The sequence below is a fragment of the Haemaphysalis longicornis genome, unplaced genomic scaffold (genome assembly GCF_048455015.1).
Source record: "Haemaphysalis longicornis isolate Haplotype H1 unplaced genomic scaffold, Haemaphysalis longicornis Haplotype H1 scaffold_6, whole genome shotgun sequence".
In the NCBI taxonomy this organism is placed as follows: Eukaryota; Metazoa; Arthropoda; class Arachnida; order Ixodida; family Ixodidae; genus Haemaphysalis; species Haemaphysalis longicornis.
The window spans coordinates 204,763,109-204,785,360 of record NW_027526407.1 but is presented as its reverse complement, the minus strand read 5'-3'; the positions used below and the strand labels follow the sequence as shown (position 1 = coordinate 204,785,360).

The 22,252-nt window shown below is 47.4% G+C and overlaps 1 protein-coding gene across 1 annotated transcript; it reads right to left on the bottom strand.

The window, feature by feature from the left end:
• Positions 1 to 9,319: 9,319 nt before the first annotated feature.
• On the bottom strand, positions 9,320 to 21,258 carry LOC144143444 (uncharacterized). The gene is made up of 3 exons (XM_077675199.1): positions 20,887 to 21,258; positions 20,089 to 20,836; positions 9,320 to 10,305 (listed from the first exon to the last, which is right to left on the bottom strand). Exons 1-3 carry the CDS (start codon positions 21,256 to 21,258, stop codon positions 9,320 to 9,322), a joined length of 2,106 nt encoding a protein of 701 aa, XP_077531325.1.
• Positions 21,259 to 22,252: the final 994 nt, after the last annotated feature.

The following is a 22,252-nucleotide window of genomic DNA, read 5'->3' as shown; positions in this document are numbered from 1 at the left end:
TTGAGTACATTTTGAGTTTGAGTACATTTTGAGTTTTGATTACATTTTGAGTTTGAGTACATTTTGAGTTCTGAGTACATTTTGAGTTTTGAGTCCGAGTGAGTTCTGAGTTTTGAGCTCAATGTGAGTTTGAGTTTGAGTGAGCGCAGATGTGCTGCTCAGCATTGAGTCTGAGTTTGAGTGAGTGGTGATTCGAAAAAAAAAATTGTGAGTGAGTTTGAGTGAGCCGCGCCAACTTTGCCGAGGTATGCTCATAATTAATCCTTAACCCTCCAGAACGGCGCCGCTCATCGCCTGTGTAGCGTCGGTGCGTTAAACCTAATAATCGATCAATAAATGAGCTGCCCAGGCGCCAAACACCGCCGCGAGCAGCGCAAATCTTGCCGCGCGCAGGCTAGGAGCTGGGGCCGGGAAGCCCGGCTGTTCAGTGGTTGAGGACAGCAGCGCCGCCGCTATACCGGTTTATTTCCTGCGCGAAAGTCAACCCGGCGGAGCAATGGGAGAGGCCGCCGCTCGGGCCACTCTAAAACTTCTAGTACACTCTAATTAGGGTGTTCGAAACTAAGAAAAAGGGCGTAAAGAAAAAAGGGTGTAAGAAAAAGGGAGCAAGAAAAGACCGCCAACTAAGAAAAAAGGTGAAGAGACCTCCAACTTTGGAGGCATTTTGTACCTCTTTACACAGGTGGTGTGAACATTTTCTACAAGCGGGGGGTGTTTTATACCTTACGATTTTTAAAGCAATATGAATTGGCATAATTTATTACCAGTGAAGCTCTTTAAGGTTGAGTTAGTTTCGGTGGCGTTAGCAAAAAAATACAAAAAAGGAACTTCGGCACCGGTAAAGGATGCACCACTGCAGATAGGGTACTATAACAGTGAAGTCGGCTTTCGAGCTTGTTAGAATGTGAGCACAAGGGGCGTATGCGTCTGCGCACCTCTTATTGTACCATTTCAAATGTACTAGTCTTTTTTGGATTTTAAAAGGAAAAAAAATTGGCGTAGCTTGCAATAGTGGGGCAAGGCTGGAGAAAGCATAGCTGGGGGTCGACCTAGCTTGTTTCCCCCTTGGATCTTCTGGCAATGTGTGTGTGTGGGGGTGGGGGGGGGAGGGGGGCACTGGAACAGCCTTGTAAAATCCGGTTAAACTTGGCCGCACCCCTCAGCGTCCATCCTAGCTTAGCAAGAACATTGCAAAGTTTAGCAAACATAGCAAAACTTAGCAATACCGGAAGAAACTAGGTCGACCCCCAGCTCCGCTGATCTTTTTTTGCAACTGAACGCCTATTTCACACCGTTTCAACAACCTTCAGAACGCCAAGCGTGTTGTAGTCGGTCAACACCGTTTTCACCACACGATTATGGTCTTTTTTAATTTTGAAGGAGCAAATTGAGTGTTTCACTTGCCAAAGCGAAACTTGGGGCATGAAGTGGACCGCACATAGAAACGAGCGATCATTGCATACGAGCAATTATTTTTTTGGCGTTTGAAAATTTCTTGCAAGTAGAGGAGTATATCAGGGGATGTCTTCGTCTTTACAGTGCTATTATGCATCCAAACATGGCCTTATGAACAGCTGAACACCTTTTCAAACACCCTTTCAACACCCTAAGACAAACCAAGGGTGTTGAAGTTGATCAACGCCCTTTTTTTAACACAAAAATGGTGTAGAGCTAGGAAAAGGGTGTTGAGATACAAGAAAAAGGGTGTAAAGGCCTCCCGACACCCTTTTTCTACTTATGCTACACCCTCTTTGGCTAAAAGGGTGCAAAAAAGTGTAGTGTGTGCTTTAAGAATGGCCGGGGAATATAAATACTTAGGGGTTTATTTAACGAGAGCTTACAGGTTAAATAGGCACGTTCACAACACAAAAGGTACGGCTGCACGTGTTTTTGGCTTTCTGAGATAAAATTTCAGCGAACCACCATCTACCTTAAAAGAACAACCCTACTTCCCTCAAGTGTGCTCAATGTTGGTGTACGCATGTGTTTTCTGGGATCCCTACACCAAAGAGCTGGTTGATACATTCGAAAACATACAGAATAGGGCAGTGCGATTCGTATTGGGTAATTGGCACTGTCAACTTAGAATGAGGTTAAACGTAAATGGTAAGACGGGAAAGATCAGAGACGAAACCTCAGGTTGAATTTTTTTCGTAATATCTATCATTCGAAAACAGGAATAGAAGGGGAGAAGTATATCCAACCGCCATTCTACATATCCCAAAGTGGGACCGCAAATTATTAACTTTCCTTTAAAGGTGATCCCTTGAGTGATTCAGTTTATCTTAGATCAACACGAGAGTGTAATTATCTCCCACGTATGATTGTACCAACTGTTCATAATGACGATTTTCACAGCGCTTTATGGAAATATTTTGTTATTTCGTCTCATGTTTGATGCTTAGATTTCGTCTCATCTCCCCGTTGTAATGCATGCAAAGGCACGCAGGTATCAAATAAATAAATAAATAAAAAAATAAATAAATAAATGCAAAAATAAGTAAATAAATAAATAAATAAATAACTAAATAAATAAATTATTAAATAAACAGATAAATAAATACAAAAATAAATAAGTAAATAAATAGATAAATAAAAATAATAAACTTGCGGAGCCGCAAGCTCGCCTCCGACAGGTTGATAATACTACCATTGCTATGTTATTGGTTTCACACAAATTATGAAACTCTAGTCTTATGCCGTTCCTTGCGTGAACACAGGGATACAACGGCAACCACCCGAAGCAAGGCGTCATTCGCAACGCGTCTAGAATTTTTTTACCGTAGCACGACAGTAGAGGAAAATTAGGTTCTTTTGTGCGATTAAGTGGTGTGCACGTAACTCATGAAACCAACATAAAGAATAGATTGAAAATGAAAGCACTTGTTCGATCTCGCCTAGGATCATCCCTGTGAAAGATCATCAGAAAAGTTGATCGAGTAGAAAATTTCTTTGCTAAAAAAATGTGCAAATACTGGACATACTTTTAGTGTGAAGGAAATTATATTGAATGCTCCTTAGTTTTTGTGGAGTACCAGAACGCTTAGTAAAGGCATTCGCGCCGGTTTTATACACAATAAAACTGGTCAAGCAACTTAGAAAAATCAGCGCCAAAAAAGATAGGACAGGGAGTAAAGACAAACATTGCGCTTAATTGCCAAATGCGGTTTATTTAGAACAATGAATATATACTAGAATCAAAAACAAGGAGGAGAGAAGGAAATCCATAACACAAAAACACAAAAAAATGGAAGTTGATTGTGGAAATGAAAGCAGCTACGTGTAATGCGTTGATCATGATCCTAGGTATCTTATCTCCCTGTCGTACAACTCGATAGAGGGTGTGCTCACGCTCCTATCTCCCAATGGGTGGATGACGAAAGTCTTGTGAATTTCCCTCGTGCGTTGCTCGCGATACCGTACGCGATACCACGGTATCGCGATATCGCGATAACCTAACCTAGCCAAACCTGTAATATTCTAGTCCAACCTAACCTAGCCTAACCTAACATAACATAACGTATCCCAACCAAACCCAACCTAACTAAACCTAACCGAACCAAGCCTAAACTAATCTAATTCAACCTAACCAAACCTAACCCTAACCCTAAACCTAACTTAAAATAACCATCGCTAACCTAACACAACCTAACCTACCATAACCTAAACCTAACCTAACCTAACACAACACAACCTAACCTAACCTAAACTAACATACCCTAAACCTAACCTAAACCCAAACATAAGCCTAACATAACCTAACCTAACCTAAACTAGCCGAACATAACCTAACCTCCCAGGCAGCACAAGCATGTGCGCCAATTTTTGCCCAAAGAACATTGGCCAGCCCTTTTCCCCGGCCAATCTTCGGCCAAAGTGTTTGGCCCTTAGTCCAAAATGGTCCTTGGCCGTGTAAGGCTGGAGCTTGGCTGTCATTCATTGGCCAATATGCTTTGGCCGCTAATACCATTGGCTCACCGACCATTGGTCGAATACATAAGGCCTACAATTCGCCAGAGAAGTATGGCCTACTATTGGCCAAGCATATATGGCCTACCATTGGCAAAGAATGTATGGCTTACCATTGGCCAATTATGTATGGCCTACCATTGACCAGATTCAGGTTATTCTATGGAGGCCAGAGGAAGCCCGCCCAAGGCTGCTACCATGCATGCCCTGCAGCAGGCCGTTAACCTTGGACCTGTTAATCACAGGTGTAAATGAATGAAACACAAACCAGTCAGTTTGATGTCTTTGTTTGTCCTTCCGCAATGCATGCAATTTCTTTTTGTTGGCTTTCAGTGCACCTAGATGGCATTCGCATAGTATATTTATCAATTCATTCATAATCAGCATCGTCCAGGGTCGTGCTTATTTATATTCCCTTTCTATCTCTGTATTCGTCTTTCCTTGCATTGTTTTCCCATGAATTCTTCATAATGGCTGCCCCAATGCTCTTGTCGGCTTCTTGGTCTGGATTTGATGGTCCTGGAAATGAAAATAAAATAATTATGAAACAAACAAATGAAATCAAAGCAATAAGCAGACCTGGAAACTTTCCCGGACAGTTCGAGGCACCCTTGAATTTCACCCCATCACCATTGTACGAATGATATCTCGAATTTCCCGAGTTATGGCCGCGACAGCACAGAGGTTTTTTTAATGACCCGTGCACGTTGTTTCGGAAAAAAATTGGCCGCCACAGAACCGAGGTTGTTTTTTTTTAAATCACGCGTGCACGTTAGTTTTTGCTGCTGCGACAGTTGTGGTGCTGCGAATGAGCACTCACCACCATACTTATGCAACATAGTAACCATAAAGTAGAGTACCACTAAGTGCAACTAGATGCTGCTCGAATGGTGTTTATGGCTTAGAAAAGCTTCCCACGGGACGCGCACACCACAGTACTCCCTAAAAGTGTTAAAATAGGTACAACAACGGCTGGGTCTATCTGTTGTAGCTAACGTTGAACGCATATTACCGGCAGGAAGCACTGATGCAAGTTCGGTGGGGAGTGTGGGCAAACATGCGCTATAATGGCAGTGCCGATTGAGGCGGCCGTGTGTGCGTAAATGTGTGCTTTACCTTTGGTGAAGAGTCACTCAACCAGACAATGTCTTGAGCACATGCATTCTGAGAAGTTTTTAAAGCATGCGAAGCCCGCTATTGCTACCGTAAAGTTCGAGCAACTGCTTCCCTGCACGCAAGTCGAGATCACCGGCAAAGTTGGGAGGGAGCGCTATCCGAAACACCAAAATTCAAGATGGCAGCAACGATCCCTCACCAGGAAAAAACTCAAGAATGCACATGCACCTAGAATTTCACCAATGTTAGTCATCGCTTTCAAAACCACCGAGACAGTTTCACCGAGTTAGTTTCAAAGAAACATTCGCCGAATTCCGCTTGAAGTCCGCCCCAGTCTCATGCACTGACAGTAAACCATGCAGGCTGCCTCCCTCCGAACCACCCCGTGCATTCCTTATGCCACAGCTACAAAAGGACCGTACAAGATCATCTTCGGGTACAACGGTCCATGCCTCGGCAACAAATTCAATCAATCAATCAATCAATCAATCAATCAATCAATCAATCAATCAATCAATCCTTTATTGGTAGAAACCAAAACACATAGTGTGCTACAGGGACAGAGACTAAATGCTAAATCGCCTGACGAGGACTCTGTCCCTCTGCAGTTCAACAACGTTGCGTGTACATTTTACGTAAAGGACAGAGACAGTTTGGGTATCTGTACAGAGCAAAGTTTGCCACAAAAAAAGACAAAAAAATCTAAAGCAACTTGTCTAGTAAAAGAACACCAAGAAAATAACTACATTTAAAATATATAAGAGCAAGTTCACAACATAATATAAAGCAGTTGATACAACCGATACAAAAAAATGAAATAAAATAATATTTAAAAAAAACGCTTACAATTGATCAAATTGTTACAACAATAGTACATGCATTTCTCATAAAACAGTGAATAACTATACACACATGTATAATATTTCGCTAACCACGTGAACGCCATTCACAAAAATAAAGAGAGCAAGAAAAACAAACCAGAAAATTTCAGCTAGATTGCGTGAACAAAAAATGGCAGGCAATATCAATTGGTATAGTGGAGACCGAGTGACTGCAATACATTCTTAATGTGTTGTTTAAACGCACTAACCGAACGCGTGAAATCTATTTTACCATTTAATTTATTAAGTATAAAAAGTGTTTGATATCCAGTTGTGTGTTTGCCATAATTTGTCCTGGTTTTCGGCATTCTCCTCTTTTTTTGTCGTATGGAATAACCAGAATCGTTATCTACGCCTGGCCTGCAAAGGTTATTTTGTTGTGTGTACTGAAGCAGCTTAAAATAGTAAAGCTGGTCTGCTTTTAATATGTCGTGTTTCAAAAACAGGGGAGATGTCGGCAGACTCTGGTAGTTTCCGTGATAGTTTTCAAAACATCTAAGCACTTTCTTTTGCAGCACAATTATTTTACTATAATTGCCGGACGCCGTTGTTCCCTAGACTAATAATCCATAACAGAGCTTCGAATAGAACAAAGACAGGTAAAGAAGGTTTTTTAGCTAAAGCGGAATTAATGTTGTTAACTTGTACATGGTGCCAACAGTCCGAGCCAATTCTATCCATAAGTGTTCAACGTGTGCTTTCCATGATAATTCCTCCTGAAACCAAACGCCAAGGAATTTTTGCTTTCTAACCCTTTTAAGGAGCTGGTTATTGAACATAACTTTAAGAGTGGTGCATAACGGTTTATTTATAGGGCGAAATATGATGTACGTTGTTTTCTTGGCATTCGATTGTAACCTGTTATTTTTCAGGCAGTTTGACAGGCGTCGCATGTAATCGTTAACGCTGCTTTCAAGTGACGCAAGATTATTACACTTAAAAAAGATATTAGTGTCATCTGCATACATTATGAGTTGTGGTGAATGGGGTATCGAAACAATATCATTTATATATGCAAGGAAGAGGAACGGTCCTAAAATCGAGCCCTGTGGGACACCCTGTTTCAACATTACTTTTGAAGACATGTGCCATTAATATTCACAGTTTGTTAACGGTCTTGCAAATAGGACTTAATAAGATCTTGGGCAATTCCACGTACACCATAAATGAACAACTTATTAAGCAGCAGGTTATATTCTATGGAGTCAAAGGCTTTCTTAATGTCTAAGAAGAGTCCAAGCGTGTATTTTCGACTTTCCATGTTAGCTAATATTGCGTCCTTCATAACAAGTAACGCCTGCTCAGTCGTACGCCCTTTCCGAAAACCGTATTGGCTGTCTGTTATTATACCGTGTATATCAAAGAAAGGAACGAGTCTGTCCAAAATAACACCCTCAAAAATTTTAGATAGCGTTGTTAGCACGGAGATAGGGCGGTAATTTGTTGGGTTTTCTGGATCACCGCTCTTGAATATGGGAGTGACTTTTGCAACTTTTAACTTTTTTGGGAGACACCAGTGCTCAAGGTAAGGTTTATTATATGTGCTAGAACTTCGGAGATAAACGGTGCAATTGACTTTATCTCGGACGGCCCGATGTCATCAATTCCTGCTATGACGTTTAGTTGAAGCTTTGTTATTAGGGATTCCACCTCCAATAGAATCAGTAGGCCTTAAAAAAATTGACTCGGAAATACGTGTGGCAGATGTCGTAGTTTCAACATAATCGCTATCATTCCAGTTGTTATATGAACCTGCGTTCACAAAATGCGGATTCATAGCATCAGCTACGGACTCCCCACATATGCTCCTACCGTCTAGTGTAATTGTGGTCATTTTGCGATATGTTTTCGTTTTCCCGGTAAGCCTGTTGACCTCGTCCCACACCTTTCTGGGGTTTCCCTGTATATATTCAAACTTATTGTGGAAATATTGTTCCTTGGCTTTCTTAAGATCGGATATCAACATATTTCGGTATTTTTTATATATTGTAAACAATTCACCATCGCTCTTTTTAAGATACTCATGATGTAATTTGTGGTTTGTTTTTATCCTGGCGTATAGGATTGAGCTCATCCACGGTTTGCGAAATTTCTTCGCTTGCTTGGAGGTACATTTTTCAAGGGGAAAAGCAGCGTAGTGACAATCCTTCAATATGCCCTCAAAAACATCGTATTCGTTCTCGGTGTCACATTGCAGGTAAACGGGGTTCCAGTCCGCCGATTCAATCGAGCGTAGGAATATTCCTAGAGCTTCGTTAGTAATGTTTCGCCGAAAATATACCCGTTTGTTATTTACGTGTTTGTTTGTAGCAAAAGAAGGTAGTAGAAAAAATATTGGTAAATGGTCGCTCAGGTCGCATGATAGCACACCACTGTGACATTCGTATGGACGCATGTTCGTCGCGGATATGTCTAGTAAAGTAGCACTGTCGCAAAATAAGTGTGGGGTGCCGCGTCGGTAGAAGGCAGCATCCCAACCTAAAACATAACTGTTCATCAACGTAGAAGCAGCAGCGGGGCAAGCATGCCGGCCTGCGCTCGAAAGGTTTGAGGAACAATCATAATCTCGAGCTTAGCGGCTTGGGTTTTATCGACCCCAGTGGTGACGTAAGCCTCCGGCGAAACTGCAGTGTCGCTGTCCCTTATCGGAAACGTGTTGCAGCGAGTGGCCGTGTCACGCTGGGCTAAACAGTACGAGACGGAGGCTGCGCAGGTTTGTGCGCAGTGGTCGCCACATCACCCCCCCGCGGAGTACAGAGCCCTCAGGGTCTGTAGAAATCTGGGAGGCGTACCAGACGTCCAGAGCGTGTCGTGAAAGGAGCGGGCTGCGCCGTCGGCGGCTGTGGAAGGGTGCCTGTGGGAGGAGTGGCGCTGCCCGGTTCGTTCGCAGCGATGTATGCGGGCTTGAGTCGGTCAATCGAGACGCGAACGTCGTTCCCGTGCAGGCGCAGTGTGAAGTTCTTGTCGTCGCGACGAACGACTAGGTGGGGTCCGCTATAGGGTGGCTGGAAAGGCCCGCGGACGGTGTCGTCGCGGAGGAAAGCGTGCGTGCACGATGCTAGCTCCTTGAACACAAAAGGTGTAGGCTTGCTGTGTTGGGCTGCAGGTGACGGGCGTAAGGTGGCGATGGTGCGTCGGAGCCGGGCGACGAAGTCGGTGGGGTCTGACTGCATAGTGCTGGATGGCAGAGCTGCGAGAAATTCACCTGGGAGACGGTGTGGTTCCCCGTAGACGAGCTCTGCTGGTGTAGCGTGGATGTCCGGCTTGAAGGTGGCGCGAAGACCGAGGATGACGGCAGGGATGGCCTCGAGCCAGGTCGAGTCCGGGTGGCACATAATGGCTGCCTTGAACTGTCAGTGGAAATGCTCGATCATGCCGTTGGCGCAGGGGTGGTAACTGGTGGTCCTCAAGCGTTCAAAACCGATAGTCAGCCCGAGGAGCCTGAATAGGTGCGATTCGAACTGTCGTCCTTGGTCGGTGGTTACACGGCGGGGGGCGCCGAAACGAGCAATCCAACCGGTGAAGAAGGCCGAGGCGACGTCTTCTGCGGTGATTCCCTCGAGGGGCCATGCCTCGGGCCATCGAGTGTATCGGTCGATGGCGGTGAGACAGTAGCGGTAGGGTCCAGCCTGGGGAAAGGGTCCTATGATGTCGAAGTGGACGTGCTCGAACCGACCAGAGGGCTGAGGGAATGTTCCGAGTGGGGACGTGACGTGCCTGGTGATTTTGGCACGTTGGCAGTGAATGCAGGAGCGCGCCCACGTGCGACAATCGCGCTGCATAGAGGGCCAGACATAGCGGTCAGCTACGAGACGTGTAGAGGCGCGTATGCCGGGATGGCTGAGGTTGTGGAGCTGGTTGAAAACACCACGGCGATGGGACAGGGGCACATAGGGCCTGCTTCGTCCTGTCGACGTGTCGCAACAGATTGAGGGGACTTTTTGTAGCTCTAGTGAGGTCGTGCCCTTGAGGAGTTCCTGCAGTTCGGCATCCGTGGTCTGAGCCTCGGCGAGGACGTCCGCTGTTATCTGCCCCGAGCTGATGGTGGCTACACGTGAAAGCGCGTCGGCGACCACGTTGTCTTTCCCGCTGACATGTTGGATGTCGGTGGTGAACTGTGCGATGAACGAGAGTTGGTTCTGCTGAACAGGCGGGAGTTTGTCGCGACGTTGAGAGAAGGCGTAGGTGAGAGGCTTGTGGTCGGTATAGATGGTGCAGTTCTGTGCTTCGAGAATATGGCGAAAGTGTTGCACTGCTTCGTATATCACCAGAAGTTCTCTGTAGTAGGCTGGTAAATAGGTCGGGGCGGTGGTCGTGGTTTCGTCAGTGGAACTGGCGACTGAAGGGGTCGTTTTCGGGGTTGCGAGTTTCTTCGACAAGAAAGCCAAGGGATGCCAGGTGTTGTCCACGCGTTGCATGAGGACGGCGCCGATAGCGAAACTAGATGCGTCCGTGAAGAGTCCCAAGGGAGCGTCTGGCACAGGGTGGGTGAGGAGCGTGGCGGTGCAGAGGGCGGCTTTGCAATCTTCGAAGGTTTTCGCTAACGTTGGTGTCCACGTGACGGGTTGGTTTCCTCGTAGCCCAGCCAAAGCATCGTGGAGGTGAGCCTGGTGTTCGGCTGCGTGTGGCGAAAAACGCCTGTAGAAGTTCAGCATGCCGAGGAAACGGCGAAGGTCTTTAGCGGTGGTGGGTCGAGGGTAATTTTGCAGGTCCGAGATGCGTTGGGGCAAGGGTCGAATGCCCTCAGACGAAACTTCGTGGCCAAGGAAATGGACGACGGAAGTGCCTAGCGTGCTTTTTTGGATACTGACGAGTAGACCGTGGTCATCGAGGCGTTCGAACAGCAGGCGAAGGTGCCTGTGGTGCTCTTCGGTGTCGCGGGAAAATACCAGTATGTCGTCAAGGTAAACGAAACAGAAGTCGAAGCCGCGAACGACATCGTCGATGAAGCGCTGAAAGGTTTGTCCAGCGTTCCGCAGGCCGAAGCTCATGAAGGGAAACTCGAACAACCCAAAGGGTGTGATGATAGCGGTTTTCGGGACATCATCCGGATTCACGGGTATCTGTGTGTAGGCCTTCACCAAGTCTAGCACGGAGAACACGTGGCAGCCATGAATGCGATGGGCGAAGTCCTGTATGTGGCGGACGGGGTACCTGTCCGGGATGGTGCGAGCGTTATTTATTTATTTATTTAGACAATACTGCAGGCCAGAATTAGGCCCAAGCAGGAGTGGAAACATAAAAGCATAGCATATCAGGCAAAATGTAATTATACAATCTCTACCAATAAAAAGGGCAAAAGGCAAAAAAATTTCTACATGTGAAAAAGCTGATCAACTGATGCATGCAGATTAGACGAAGTGAACACAGAGGCAGGAAGACTGTTCCAATCGGATATTGTTCGCGGGAAAAATTAGTATTTATGAGTGTTTGTGCGGGCGAACAATGGGGTAAATTTAAAGGGGTGGTATTGCCTGGTGGGCCCGGAAGAAAGACAGGTCAGATATATTGATGGGTCAATGCGAAGAGTGCGGTTTCGAAGATCGGCAAGGAATTTTAAGCGGTTGATTCTTCTTCGGGATTCTAGCGTTAGAATTCCGTTATTCTGCATTAGAGTGGTAGGGGAATCGTGTCTCTGATAACGGTTATAAATAAACCGAACAGCTTGCCGTTGAATTTGTTCGAGCTTGCCAATATCTTTTTTTGTATGCGGGTCCCAGACCACTCAAGCATACTCAAGGCGCGATCGGATTAACGTATTATAGGCCAACAATTTAACGTTGGGCGGGGAGTGTTTAAGTTTATGTTTTAAGAGTCCCAGTTTTCTTCTAGCCGAAGCGCAAATATTGTCAACATGAGCCGACCAGGACAGGTTTCCAGTAATCGTCACACCGAGGTATTTAAAGCTATTTGTTAAGCTTACAAGGGTGTTGTTTATTGTGTAGTGGTATTCAAGAGGGTTCTTTTTGTTAGTTATACGCATGAACACTGTTTTATTTGGGTTTAGTGTCATGCCCCACATGTTGCACCTTGTGAGCACGCCATCGAGACTTTCGTTTATTGAGACCTGATCGTTAACATTTTTAATATTTTTGAAAAGCAAGCAGTCATCTGCAAATAGACGAATATTCACATCCTGGTTTATACAAGTTGTTATATCATTAATATAAATGAGAAAGAGCAGCGGCCCTAGCACGCTGCCTTGGGGGACGCCGGAAATAACGGGGAGGGTATCAGAGTGAAAGCCATTTAAATAAACAAATTGTTCGCGAAGTTCAAGGTATGATATAATCCATTTCACAAGCGAACAAGGAAAACCGAGTTTGTTTAGTTTAAATATTAGTCCAGAGTGAGAGATTTTATCAAAAGCTTTACTTAAGTCAAGGAATATTACGTCAATTTGGCCCGATGCATCAATCACAGAAGAGAAGGAATGAATAGTGGAAATTAATTGAGTGGTGCAGGACAAGCCCCTCCGGAACCCGTGCTGGAAAGGGGAAAGGATGTTTCCCTTATCTAAGAAATCAACTATGTAGTTAGCAATTATGTGCTCCATGAGCTTACAAGCAGAGCTTATCAGGGATATGGGCCGGTAATTTGGAAGCAATGTGTTATTCCCTTTTTTGAACACCGGTACAACACGAGCGACACGCCACTCTGAAGGGACAATGCCAGTTGAAAAAGATAAAAGAAAAATAGCAACCAGAAAGCGAGCTAATGATTCGGCGTAGCGGCGCAGAAAAGCATTGGGTATGTTATCTGGCCCGCACGAGCATTTTGGATCTAAGTTGAGGAGCATCGAAAAAACGCCTTCCAATGTTATAAATTCTGCGCTGATATCTGCCATGTTAAAACTGGGTATGTCATAAGGAGGGGACCTTGAAAAAACAGAATGGAAGTATACATTGAATTCATTTGCGATGTCCAGATTGTCGCGAACGACCCTTTTGCCTATTTTAATGCAGTCAACAGTTTTTTGTTTTTTAGAGCTGAGGTGGCGCCAGAATTTAGATGGATTTGTTTTTAAAAACTGGGAAAAAGTATTTGAGAAGTAAAATGTTTTGCTTGAGCGAATTTTCTGAGATAGCAAAAGCTTAAGGTTATGAAGGTTTTCATTAGTTCTCCGTTTTTTTATTCGCTTAATTTTCCGTACCAGATGAATAATATCACGATTAATCCAAGGATTAGCCTTCTGAACTTTTTTCTTTTTGTTGGGAACATACCTTTCAAGGCAGAAATGGCAACTGGACTTAAACTTCTCCCACATATGATTGACGTCATTTACACAAAAACCATCAAAAGCCAGATCAAGGTAATCGAGTACCGATTCGTCGTTTGCCCGGGAAAAGTCTTTGACTATTTTTTCTTTTTCTTTAATCGGGGAGCACTGACTGTTTAGACGACACGTAAAAAGCACAAGTTTGTGGTCTGATAAACCGTCCTCGACCGTAGCGCATGCGTCGTTAAGGGATCTGGAATTAAAGACTAGATTTAAAATGGAGGATGTGTTTCGAATTTCACGGGTAGGGGAATTGACTGCTTGGGCGAGATTACATGCTAGCATCATTTCAAAGACAGTATGATCAGTACGACAGGGGGATGATAATTTTGACCAATTAATGCTAGGCAAATTAAAATCACCGACGATTAGCAAGCGATTTTTGGAGAACTTAATAGCATTATCATAAAGTTTAGGCAAGAAATCCGGGTTTGAAGAGGGAGCTCGATACACAGCGAAAATAATGAGCTTATTACCAGAACAATCTATCTGGATACAGAGGCTTTCGTGATCTTCAATTTGGTCAAGTACTACAACTGGTATATCCTTCTTTAAAATAATGGCAACACCCCCGCCATGCGACGGTCGGTCTCTTCGATACACCTTATAGGAACTCGGCACAATATCTTTGTCGGAAATGTCACTGTGAAGCCATGTTTCTGTTACGATAGTAACATGGGGGTCGTGGGTTAGTAAAATACTCTCAAGCTCGGTGGTTTTGTTAATGATGCTTCTTGCATTGATATTCAGGAGACGCAAACAGTGTTGTGAGGGGGGAGGGCATTGTCATGGATGCAGCGGAGTTGTGCTCACGGACGGAATCTGTACTCGCATGTTTGTACTAAAATCCCATACAAAAGGTGATTTGGGTCCCTCAATGAAAGCCTTCCTCCTGTGTAGTGCGCTAACGCGAAACGGGCACCCGCCGAAACTTGCAGGGTGATCGCCGCCGCAGTTGGCGCAGGCAAAGTTTTCCTTGCATTGCTGAAAGTCATGCGGGCCACCACACCGTTTGCAGCGTTGCTCTCCTTTGCAGATTTTCGCGACGTGCCCAAAGCGTTGACACTTGAAGCAACGTGGAGGGGTATCCGTGTAATCGGCCGTTGCGTGGCTTCACCGCCACCAGACATTGATAGTTTTACGGTCCTGCTTCCACAGGAGTCCTTAAAGGCGACAAAAAGCACGGAACCTAGCACCAGCGCTGCACAACCAGAGCCACAAGATTCCTGCACCACTCCTACAGTTCCACGCGGACGCGATCAGTACGCCAACGTCTTGAGGGAGCGTCGTGCCCCTTCAAGGGAAGTCAAGGTAGACGACTATTCAAAAGTTGTACGAGCCCTTTTTACAGCCCTCCGGTCCCACCTTGTTTCCGTGACACCAAGCTTCTTCAAAACCATTCTGGAGACCATGCTGAAGCTGGAACCTGTCATTTTGGGGTTTACTGCGACGCTCCTACCACAGTTTAATGCCTCTTCGGAGCATCATGGCCTCTAATTCAAGATCCTTTCGGGATGAAGTCAAACACGCCACCATACTCCAATGGAATGCAAGAGGCCTCAAGCCCCGTTTTTCGGACTTTAAACAGTTTGTGTTTATAAACAATTTCCCCATCATCGTCATTTGCGAACCGAACGCCACGGACGCGTTCAGGCTCTCTGGATATGAAGCATTTGCGTCACCAACTAGTGATGCTTCTAGTAAAGTTCTGGTGTTCGTCCGACGGGAACTAACATATAACCTCCATTCTGTGGAACCTCATGACAGCAACCAATACATTTGCCTCACAGTGAAGAGGAAAAGTGTCTCGTTCACACTCATAGGAGTTTATTTATCTCCTTCAGGTCGCTTCGATTCCAGCAGATTAGACAAAATCATCAGAGACACCCCTGGTCCTTGGGTCCTTATGGGGGACTTTAATGCCCACCATATGCTCTGGGGAAGCCGCAGAAATGATCCAAGAGGTCGAAAACTGGTTTCACTGGCGTCCCGTCATGAGCTTTGCGGTGTCAACGATGGCAGCCCAACATTTCTTCGCGGTACGACGTATAGTAGCTGTCTGGATTTGGCTTTTGTCTCGAGAAGTCTCATTGACAACATTCAATGGTTCACAGACATGGAAACCCGTGGATGTGACCACCTTCCAACATACCTGAGGATCGAGGGCTTTGATGGTTTTCTTCCTGGGAAAACCATTCGACGAATAGACTGGAAGAGGTTTAAATCTCGCATGGAAGATCTCTGCTGCGAAGGGCTCTCCTCGACTTTTGAAAGTGCCGTAACCACCACTGCGCAAGATTCCATGCGTTCTTTCCGGGTGCACCCCAAGCTTACAGAATTTGACGAAGTGCTAGAACATCTCAGAGCTATTCGTCGTCGTGCAGAACGAAGATACAGGCGCACTAAGTCTATTCATGACCTTCGGGAGGCCCGACGTACACAGAAAAAAATTCAACGTCGCATCGTACAAGTACAAGCACAGCGCTGGAAATCGTTCTGCGAGAAACGAGATCCTCGGAAACCTCTATCTAACATCTGGAACACTGTCAGGGGCCTTCGAACAACAACACAGCAACGTCGGCCTTTCAGTGCTTTGGCGCTTCATCAGAAAAGCCGAGAGGTCGACGTAGCGGAGGACTTTTGCTTAAGAATCGCCAATGGTCCAGCTTCGACCAGCCAAGCGGACATACGCGTCGTCCCCGTATCACGCGACTCCTGCATGGACGTCCCATTTTCAATGGAAGAGCTCGATGTGGCGTTACATCTGTGCCGAAGTAGATCTTCACCAGGACCAGACGGAGTGACGTACGCCGCCCTGCGTCACCTCGGCCAAGAAGCCCGTCACACTCTTTTGTATCGGCTGAACCAGTCATGGCAAGATGGTTTGGTCCCTGAGGATTGGAAGGCTAACCGCCTGGTCCCAGTTCTTAAAGCAGGCAAGTCTCCCCTTGACCCGGCATCATATCGTCCTATAGCCCTTGCAAGCTGCATTGGAAAATTAATGGAAATGATGGTTTTAGGTCGTTTGGAATGGTACCTTGAGCACCGTAAAATTTACCCCCATGCTATGGCTGGATTCCGACGCGGACGTTCATCCATCGACAACGTAATTGACCTTATCACATCGGTAGAGCACAACAAATCACTCAAACGTTTGACAGCCGCTTTGTTTCTAGACATAAAAGGAGCGTACGATAACGTAATACATGACGCCGTTCTGGGCGGCCTACAAGATGCAGGAGTCGGTGGACGGACATTTAGATGGATCCAAAGCTTCCTATCAGGAAGATATTTTTTCGTTGAGACTTCAGATGGCCCAACATCACAGCACTTTGTTTCTCGTGGAGTCCCGCAAGGAAGTGTGCTTAGCCCTACATTGTTTAACCTCACGTTGATAGGACTCACTACCGCATTACCAACCAACGTCCACCTCTCTATCTATGCTGATGACATCTGCATTTGGGCATCAGGAGTTTCACGCCCTCAGATTCGCGCCCGACTTCAGAAAGCCGCAACGCTAACATCTTTGTTCCTGCGTCGAAAAGGCCTGGAAATATCTCCGGAGAAATGTGCACTGGTTGCTTTCACCCGCAAAAAAATGTCGCAGTATAAGATTTATTTAAATGGACAACATATTCCTTACGTCAAAAGTCACCGTTTTCTGGGAGTTATCGTGGACCGAGATTTATCATGGACTCCTCAAGTTTCATACCTGAAAAAAAGGCTAACTGCAGTGGTCCAGCTATTCAAGTTTCTGGCTGGAAAGACGTGGGGGGTCTCCGTGCACTCAATGTCACGCCTGTACGATGCCCTGTTTCTCGGTGTTTTGCGTTACAGCCTGCCTGTATTAACCAACACATGTAAAACCAACCTACAGGCAATTCAGGCCATACAGGCCCAGGGTCTTCGTACATGTCTCGGTCTTCCGCGTTGCGCCTCAACTGTGGCCACAATTTGCGTTGCAAGGGATCACCCGATCACAACCCACATGACAGTGGAGACACTGAAGGCACACATTAGGCAACTCACCCGGTTGCCCCATCACCACCTTGCATCCCTGCCTGCAACACGACCGCAGGCATCTTTTTGTAAGGTGGTTGCCGCTCACAGTGGGAGCTTGCCATCGAGCTATACACCTCCATCTCGAACCTCGTCACCACTTTGGTGCCTGTCACAGCCACTACTGCACTTAAACATCCCGGGAATAAAAAAGAAAGCGGACCTTCCACCTAGCGGTCTTCAACAGCTCTCCCTACTCTTTCTACATGAGGCATACAGAGACCGGGTCTATGTCTACACGGATGGGTCGGTCACCACGTCCAGTTCTGCCGGCGCTGTTTTGATACCACAGAAGTCGACCGAAATTTATTTTAAGCTTTCAAACTCGACGACGCCAACCGCTTCTGAATTGGCAGCTATTCGGGAGGCCCTTCTACTCATCCAGCAGGAATCGCCAGAAAAATGGGTTGTGCTATGCGACTCGAGGTCCGCTCTTCAGTGCATCCAATCTGCCCTCCGCCGCGGCCCATACGAACAACTTGTGGCTGAAATCCGGTGCTTATATGACACATTAGTCAGGCATAGACATGATATCGTTTTCCAGTGGCTCCCAAGCCACTGCGGCATTACTGGGAACGAACAGGCGGATAGAGCGGCTCATGGCGCCCACACAAGTGCAAGATTGACCCACATCCCTCTATCACGCACTGATGCTGCAAGGTCGCTGCGGTCCATTGCCCGGGAAGTCACTCTCGCTAAGTGGAATACACCCGAGTTCTCTAACGCTCGTCTTTACTCGCTCGACCCAGATTTGCAGCGCCACCTACCTAATAACGTGCCACGCTCGGGCGTCACCTTACTTTGTCGCCTGTGGCTAGGTGTTGCCTTCACCGGTGCTTACTCCTACACCATTGGAATAGCCAACAGCCCTGCTTGTGATGCGTGCGCCACCGACGAGACGATTGAACACCTTCTGTGCCATTGTGACCGCTTCGTAACGCCGAGGCAACAGCTCTCCACCACACTTCGCCGACTCGACGACCTCCCCATTTACAGCGCAGACAATTTTGTGCCATAGGCGCTGTCCGACACAGGCCGAAAAGGCTATAAAAGCCCTACTGCTCTTTTTGAAGGACACGGGCCTGTCTGAACGATTGTAGGGACATTACTATAGTGCAGTGCCCTTAGTTCGCCCATGTTATCAGTGGACCGTATTAGTTTTGTGCATTTTCTGGTTGTGTGCGTTGTTTGTACCGCCTTTATAGTTGCCTGGTCACGCCTTGTGTTTTTTCTACTTTTCTTTCTCTCATTTTCTCCTTTAATATGTACCGCTGTCCTTTCTTTCCCTTTCATTTCCCGTATCCCCTCCCCCCCGAGTAGGGTAGCCAACCGGACAGTATTCTGGTTAACCTCCCTGCCTTTCCTGTACTATTCCTTCCTTCCATACAAAAGTGTCGTCGTCGATGCACAGCTTTTCGTTAAACAGATAGACCTTCTTTCCACGGTCTTTATCAGCCTTCGCACTCTCCCACAACAGTTTGCGTTTTTGAAGTGTAAGTCTAGAGTAATCATTTGAGATGAATATGTTGCTGCCTTTAAGTTTTTTTGCATTTTTCAAAATAGCCTGTTTTTCGTTGTAATCCTGCAGGAACAGGATGACCGGGCGGTTTCCTAACCGTTTCCCAAGTCTGTGAATTCTACCAGTCGAGTGGCACTCTACCTCAAGCTGTTTTTTGAACAAATCATCCAGTACATTCTTTTTTAATAGCTCTTCCGTTTCACCTTTTTCTTCCGACAGACCATACACAACTAAGTTTGACCGGCGGCTTCGGTCTTCAATGTCAACTAGTTTTTCAGACTGGTGCGCAACAGAGGATTAAAGGGATGTTAGACTAGATCTTACACCTTCAAATTGGGATGTTGAAGAAACCAAGTCCTGCAGAAGCTTCTCAACTTCATTTACTTTTGAGCAAAGGGCTTGCAACGTAGTTTCCGTAGCAGATTGTTGCGCTTTAACCTCTTCTATGCTTGTAAGAATAACCTTTTGACCGTCCAAAACGTCAGCTATAGTCGGACCAGGGTTTGATTCAACATCCCCGCAAAAGAAGTAGTTTGCAAACGTGGAAACACTCTCTTACAATGCACAAACAAGTAAGTGGGCATGGCACAATAATAATGAACCTATTACTAGTTTTTACACCACAGGGTGACAACTAACCTGAACAAAAAGAGGAATAGGCCTGGTCAACATGGCTGTTGGTTTCAGTTCGCCATGCCCACTGATGAAGAACTGGTGAATTCCGGGATTTATAGCTGTAGTCTTCGATGACGTCACGGTACGCAGAGCCACGTAGTGGTCCAGACGTGGGCAGTTGCGCGGCACGTGCGGTGATGCTGTTGTAGAATCCGAAGCGGGGAGCAGAGATCCGGCAGATACCGGGAACGGAGCATGCAGCGATCGTCCAGCTGAGGTGAATAAGATGCAGCCAGCGAAGATACCCTGAACAAAAAGAGGAATAGGCCTGGTCAACATGGCTGTTGGTTTCAGTTCGCCATGCCCACTGATGAAGAACTGGTGAATTCCGGGATTTATAGCTGTAGTCTTCGATGACGTCACGGTACGCAGAGCCACGTAGTGGTCCAGACGTGGGCAGTTGCGTGGCACGTGCGGTGATGCTGTTGTAGAATCCGAAGCGGGGAGCAGAGATCCGGCAGATACCGGGAACGGAGCATGCAGCGATCGTCCAGCTGAGGTGAATAAGATGCAGCCAGCGAAGATAGCCTGAACAAAAAGAGGAATAGGCCTGGTCAACATGGCTGTTGGTTTCAGTTCGCCATGCCCACTCGGTAGTCGGTAGTCCCCACAGTAGTCGGCGCGGTAGTCCGCACAGGGCCGCCAGCCTTCGGTCTTCTTCGGGACAAGGTGGAGTGGTGAAGCCCATGGACAGTCAGAGCGGCGGGCGGTTCCTTCGCGGAGCATGGCCTCGAATTCTGCTTTGCCTATGCGCATGCGGTCCGGGGCAAGGCGACGGGCACGGCAGAAAACTGGGGGACCTGAAGTGGCCCGGATGTAGTGCACAGTGGTGTGCTGCACTTTGCTTGGCAGTCCGCTGGGGCGCGTAAAACCGGGAACTTCGGCGAAGATGGCATGGTACGGCGAGGGATTGTCAATGCTGAGCACCTTGATGCTTGGCTGTTGGGCGGTCGTTCGCTGGCCTGGTGTGGAGTGTCCCGTTGTCGCGTCGATTAGCTGGACGTTGCGGCAGTCCGGAAGGAGGTTGTAGTGAGCCAGAAAGTCTGAGCCGATGATTGGCTCGGCGACGTCGGCGATGACAAAGTTCCAGTGAAAGTCGCGGCATAGGTTCTTGAGCTGGATGTGCAGGCGCAGGGAGCCGTACGTCTTGATTGCGGACTGGTTTTCCGCGCTGAGCTCGAAAGATGTCGGCGGACGAGGGCCTTGAAGGTGGTGTCGCGGGTAGCAGCAAACGTCGGAACCGCTGTCGACCAGGTAACGCTGCTTCGTGATTTGGTCGGTGACGAAGATGCGACGGCCTCCGCGTTGGCAGCTTGCGGCCGTCTCTACGAGCTGCCGCTGTCATTTTCCGCATATCCCACGGAACAGGGTGAACAACACTGCCAGGCTTTGTCACCGAAGCGTCGGTGGTAGTAGCACGGACCGTTGATGTCCGGTTGTGGTGATGAGGTGGTGTTACGGTCGCGGCTTTGCGAATGGCGGCGCTGTGGCGTCGGAAGACGTTCATCCAGGTGTTGTTGGATGGAGGTGAGCCGTCGATCGATGTCGTCGAAACGGCGTGTAAGCTCCGTGGTGTTCAGCGGTGCGGCGACAGCCTGGATGGTGGGCGACAACTGCGGCGATGAGGCCTCCACGACGCGATCAGCAATCTCCGCAAGTTCGTCGAGAGGTAGCTTGACCTGAGGCTGCAGAATCGCCTGGGCGTGCGGCGGGAGCCGTTGAAGCCAAAGCGATCGCAGGAAAGAATCCTGGACTTGCATGTTGCCCGCGAGCGCACGCTAGTGGCGCAGGAGCTGCGAAGGTTTGCGCTCAGCGAGCTCTGCTGACTGCAGTTGTCGTATCTTCTGTTCTTCCGAGAGTGACAAGCGGCGGATAAGTGCAGTCTTCAGATGTTCGTACAGATTGTCCGTTGGTGGGTTGGCAAGGATATCCCGGACCTCGATGGCGTAACGTGCATCCAAGTGGGCGACGACGTAATCGTAGCGGGTCCGGTCTTGCGTGATGCACGCCAAGGAGAACTAGGCCTCGACCTAGGCGAACCAGACCTCGGGCGAGTCCGCCCAAAACGGCGGAAGCTTGACAGCAACACGCCAGGAAGCAGCGTGCGGGAAGGCTTCTGTAGGAGCTCTGACGTCCTCAGCGGAGCCGGTAGGCACGTCCTCGTTTGCGGGGGCGTTGGGAGATTGTTGCTGTTGCTTGGTTTCTTGCAGTTCCTGTTGAAGTTTTTGTACTTGCTGGCGGAGAGCGGTGAGGGCTTCTGCGTCGGCCATGGCGGTGCGGTTAGTTCGTTTTCCGGGTCACCAGATGTGGGGTGCCGCGTCGGTAGAAGGCAGCATCCCAACGTAAAACATAGCTGTTTATTAACGTAGAAGCAGCAGCGGGGCAAGCATGCCGGCCTGCGCTCGAAAGGTTAGAGGAACAATCATAATCTCGAGCTTAGCGGCTTGGGTTTTATCGACCCCAGTGGTGACGTAAGCCTCCGGCGAAACTGCGGTGTCGCTGTCCCTTATCGGAAACGTGTTGCAGCGAGTGGCCGTGTCACGCTGGGCTAAACAGTGACGAGACGGAGGCTGCGCAGGTTTGTGCGCAGTGGTCGCCACATAAGTAACATATCGCAAAATGACCACAATTACACTAGACGGTAGGAGCATATGTGGGGAGTCCGTAGCTGATGGTATGAATGCGCACTTTGTGAACGCAGGTTCATATAACAGCTGGAATGATAGCGATGATGTTGAAAATACGACATCTGCC

Bases quoted from the DNA above. Each gene is read 5' to 3' on its own strand.
- LOC144143444 (XM_077675199.1), bottom strand. From the start codon at position 21,258: ATGCAAGTCCAGGATTCTTTCCTGCGATCGCTTTGGCTTCAACGGCTC. The intron at 20,837-20,886 runs GCCTGGCAGTGT...GGAAAATGACAG, and splicing joins ACCGACGCTTCGGTGACAAA to CGGCAGCTCGTAGAGACGGC. The intron at 10,306-20,088 runs GTGGGCATGGCG...CGACCCCTTCAG, and splicing joins TGGGGACTACCGACTACCGA to TCGCCAGTTCCACTGACGAA.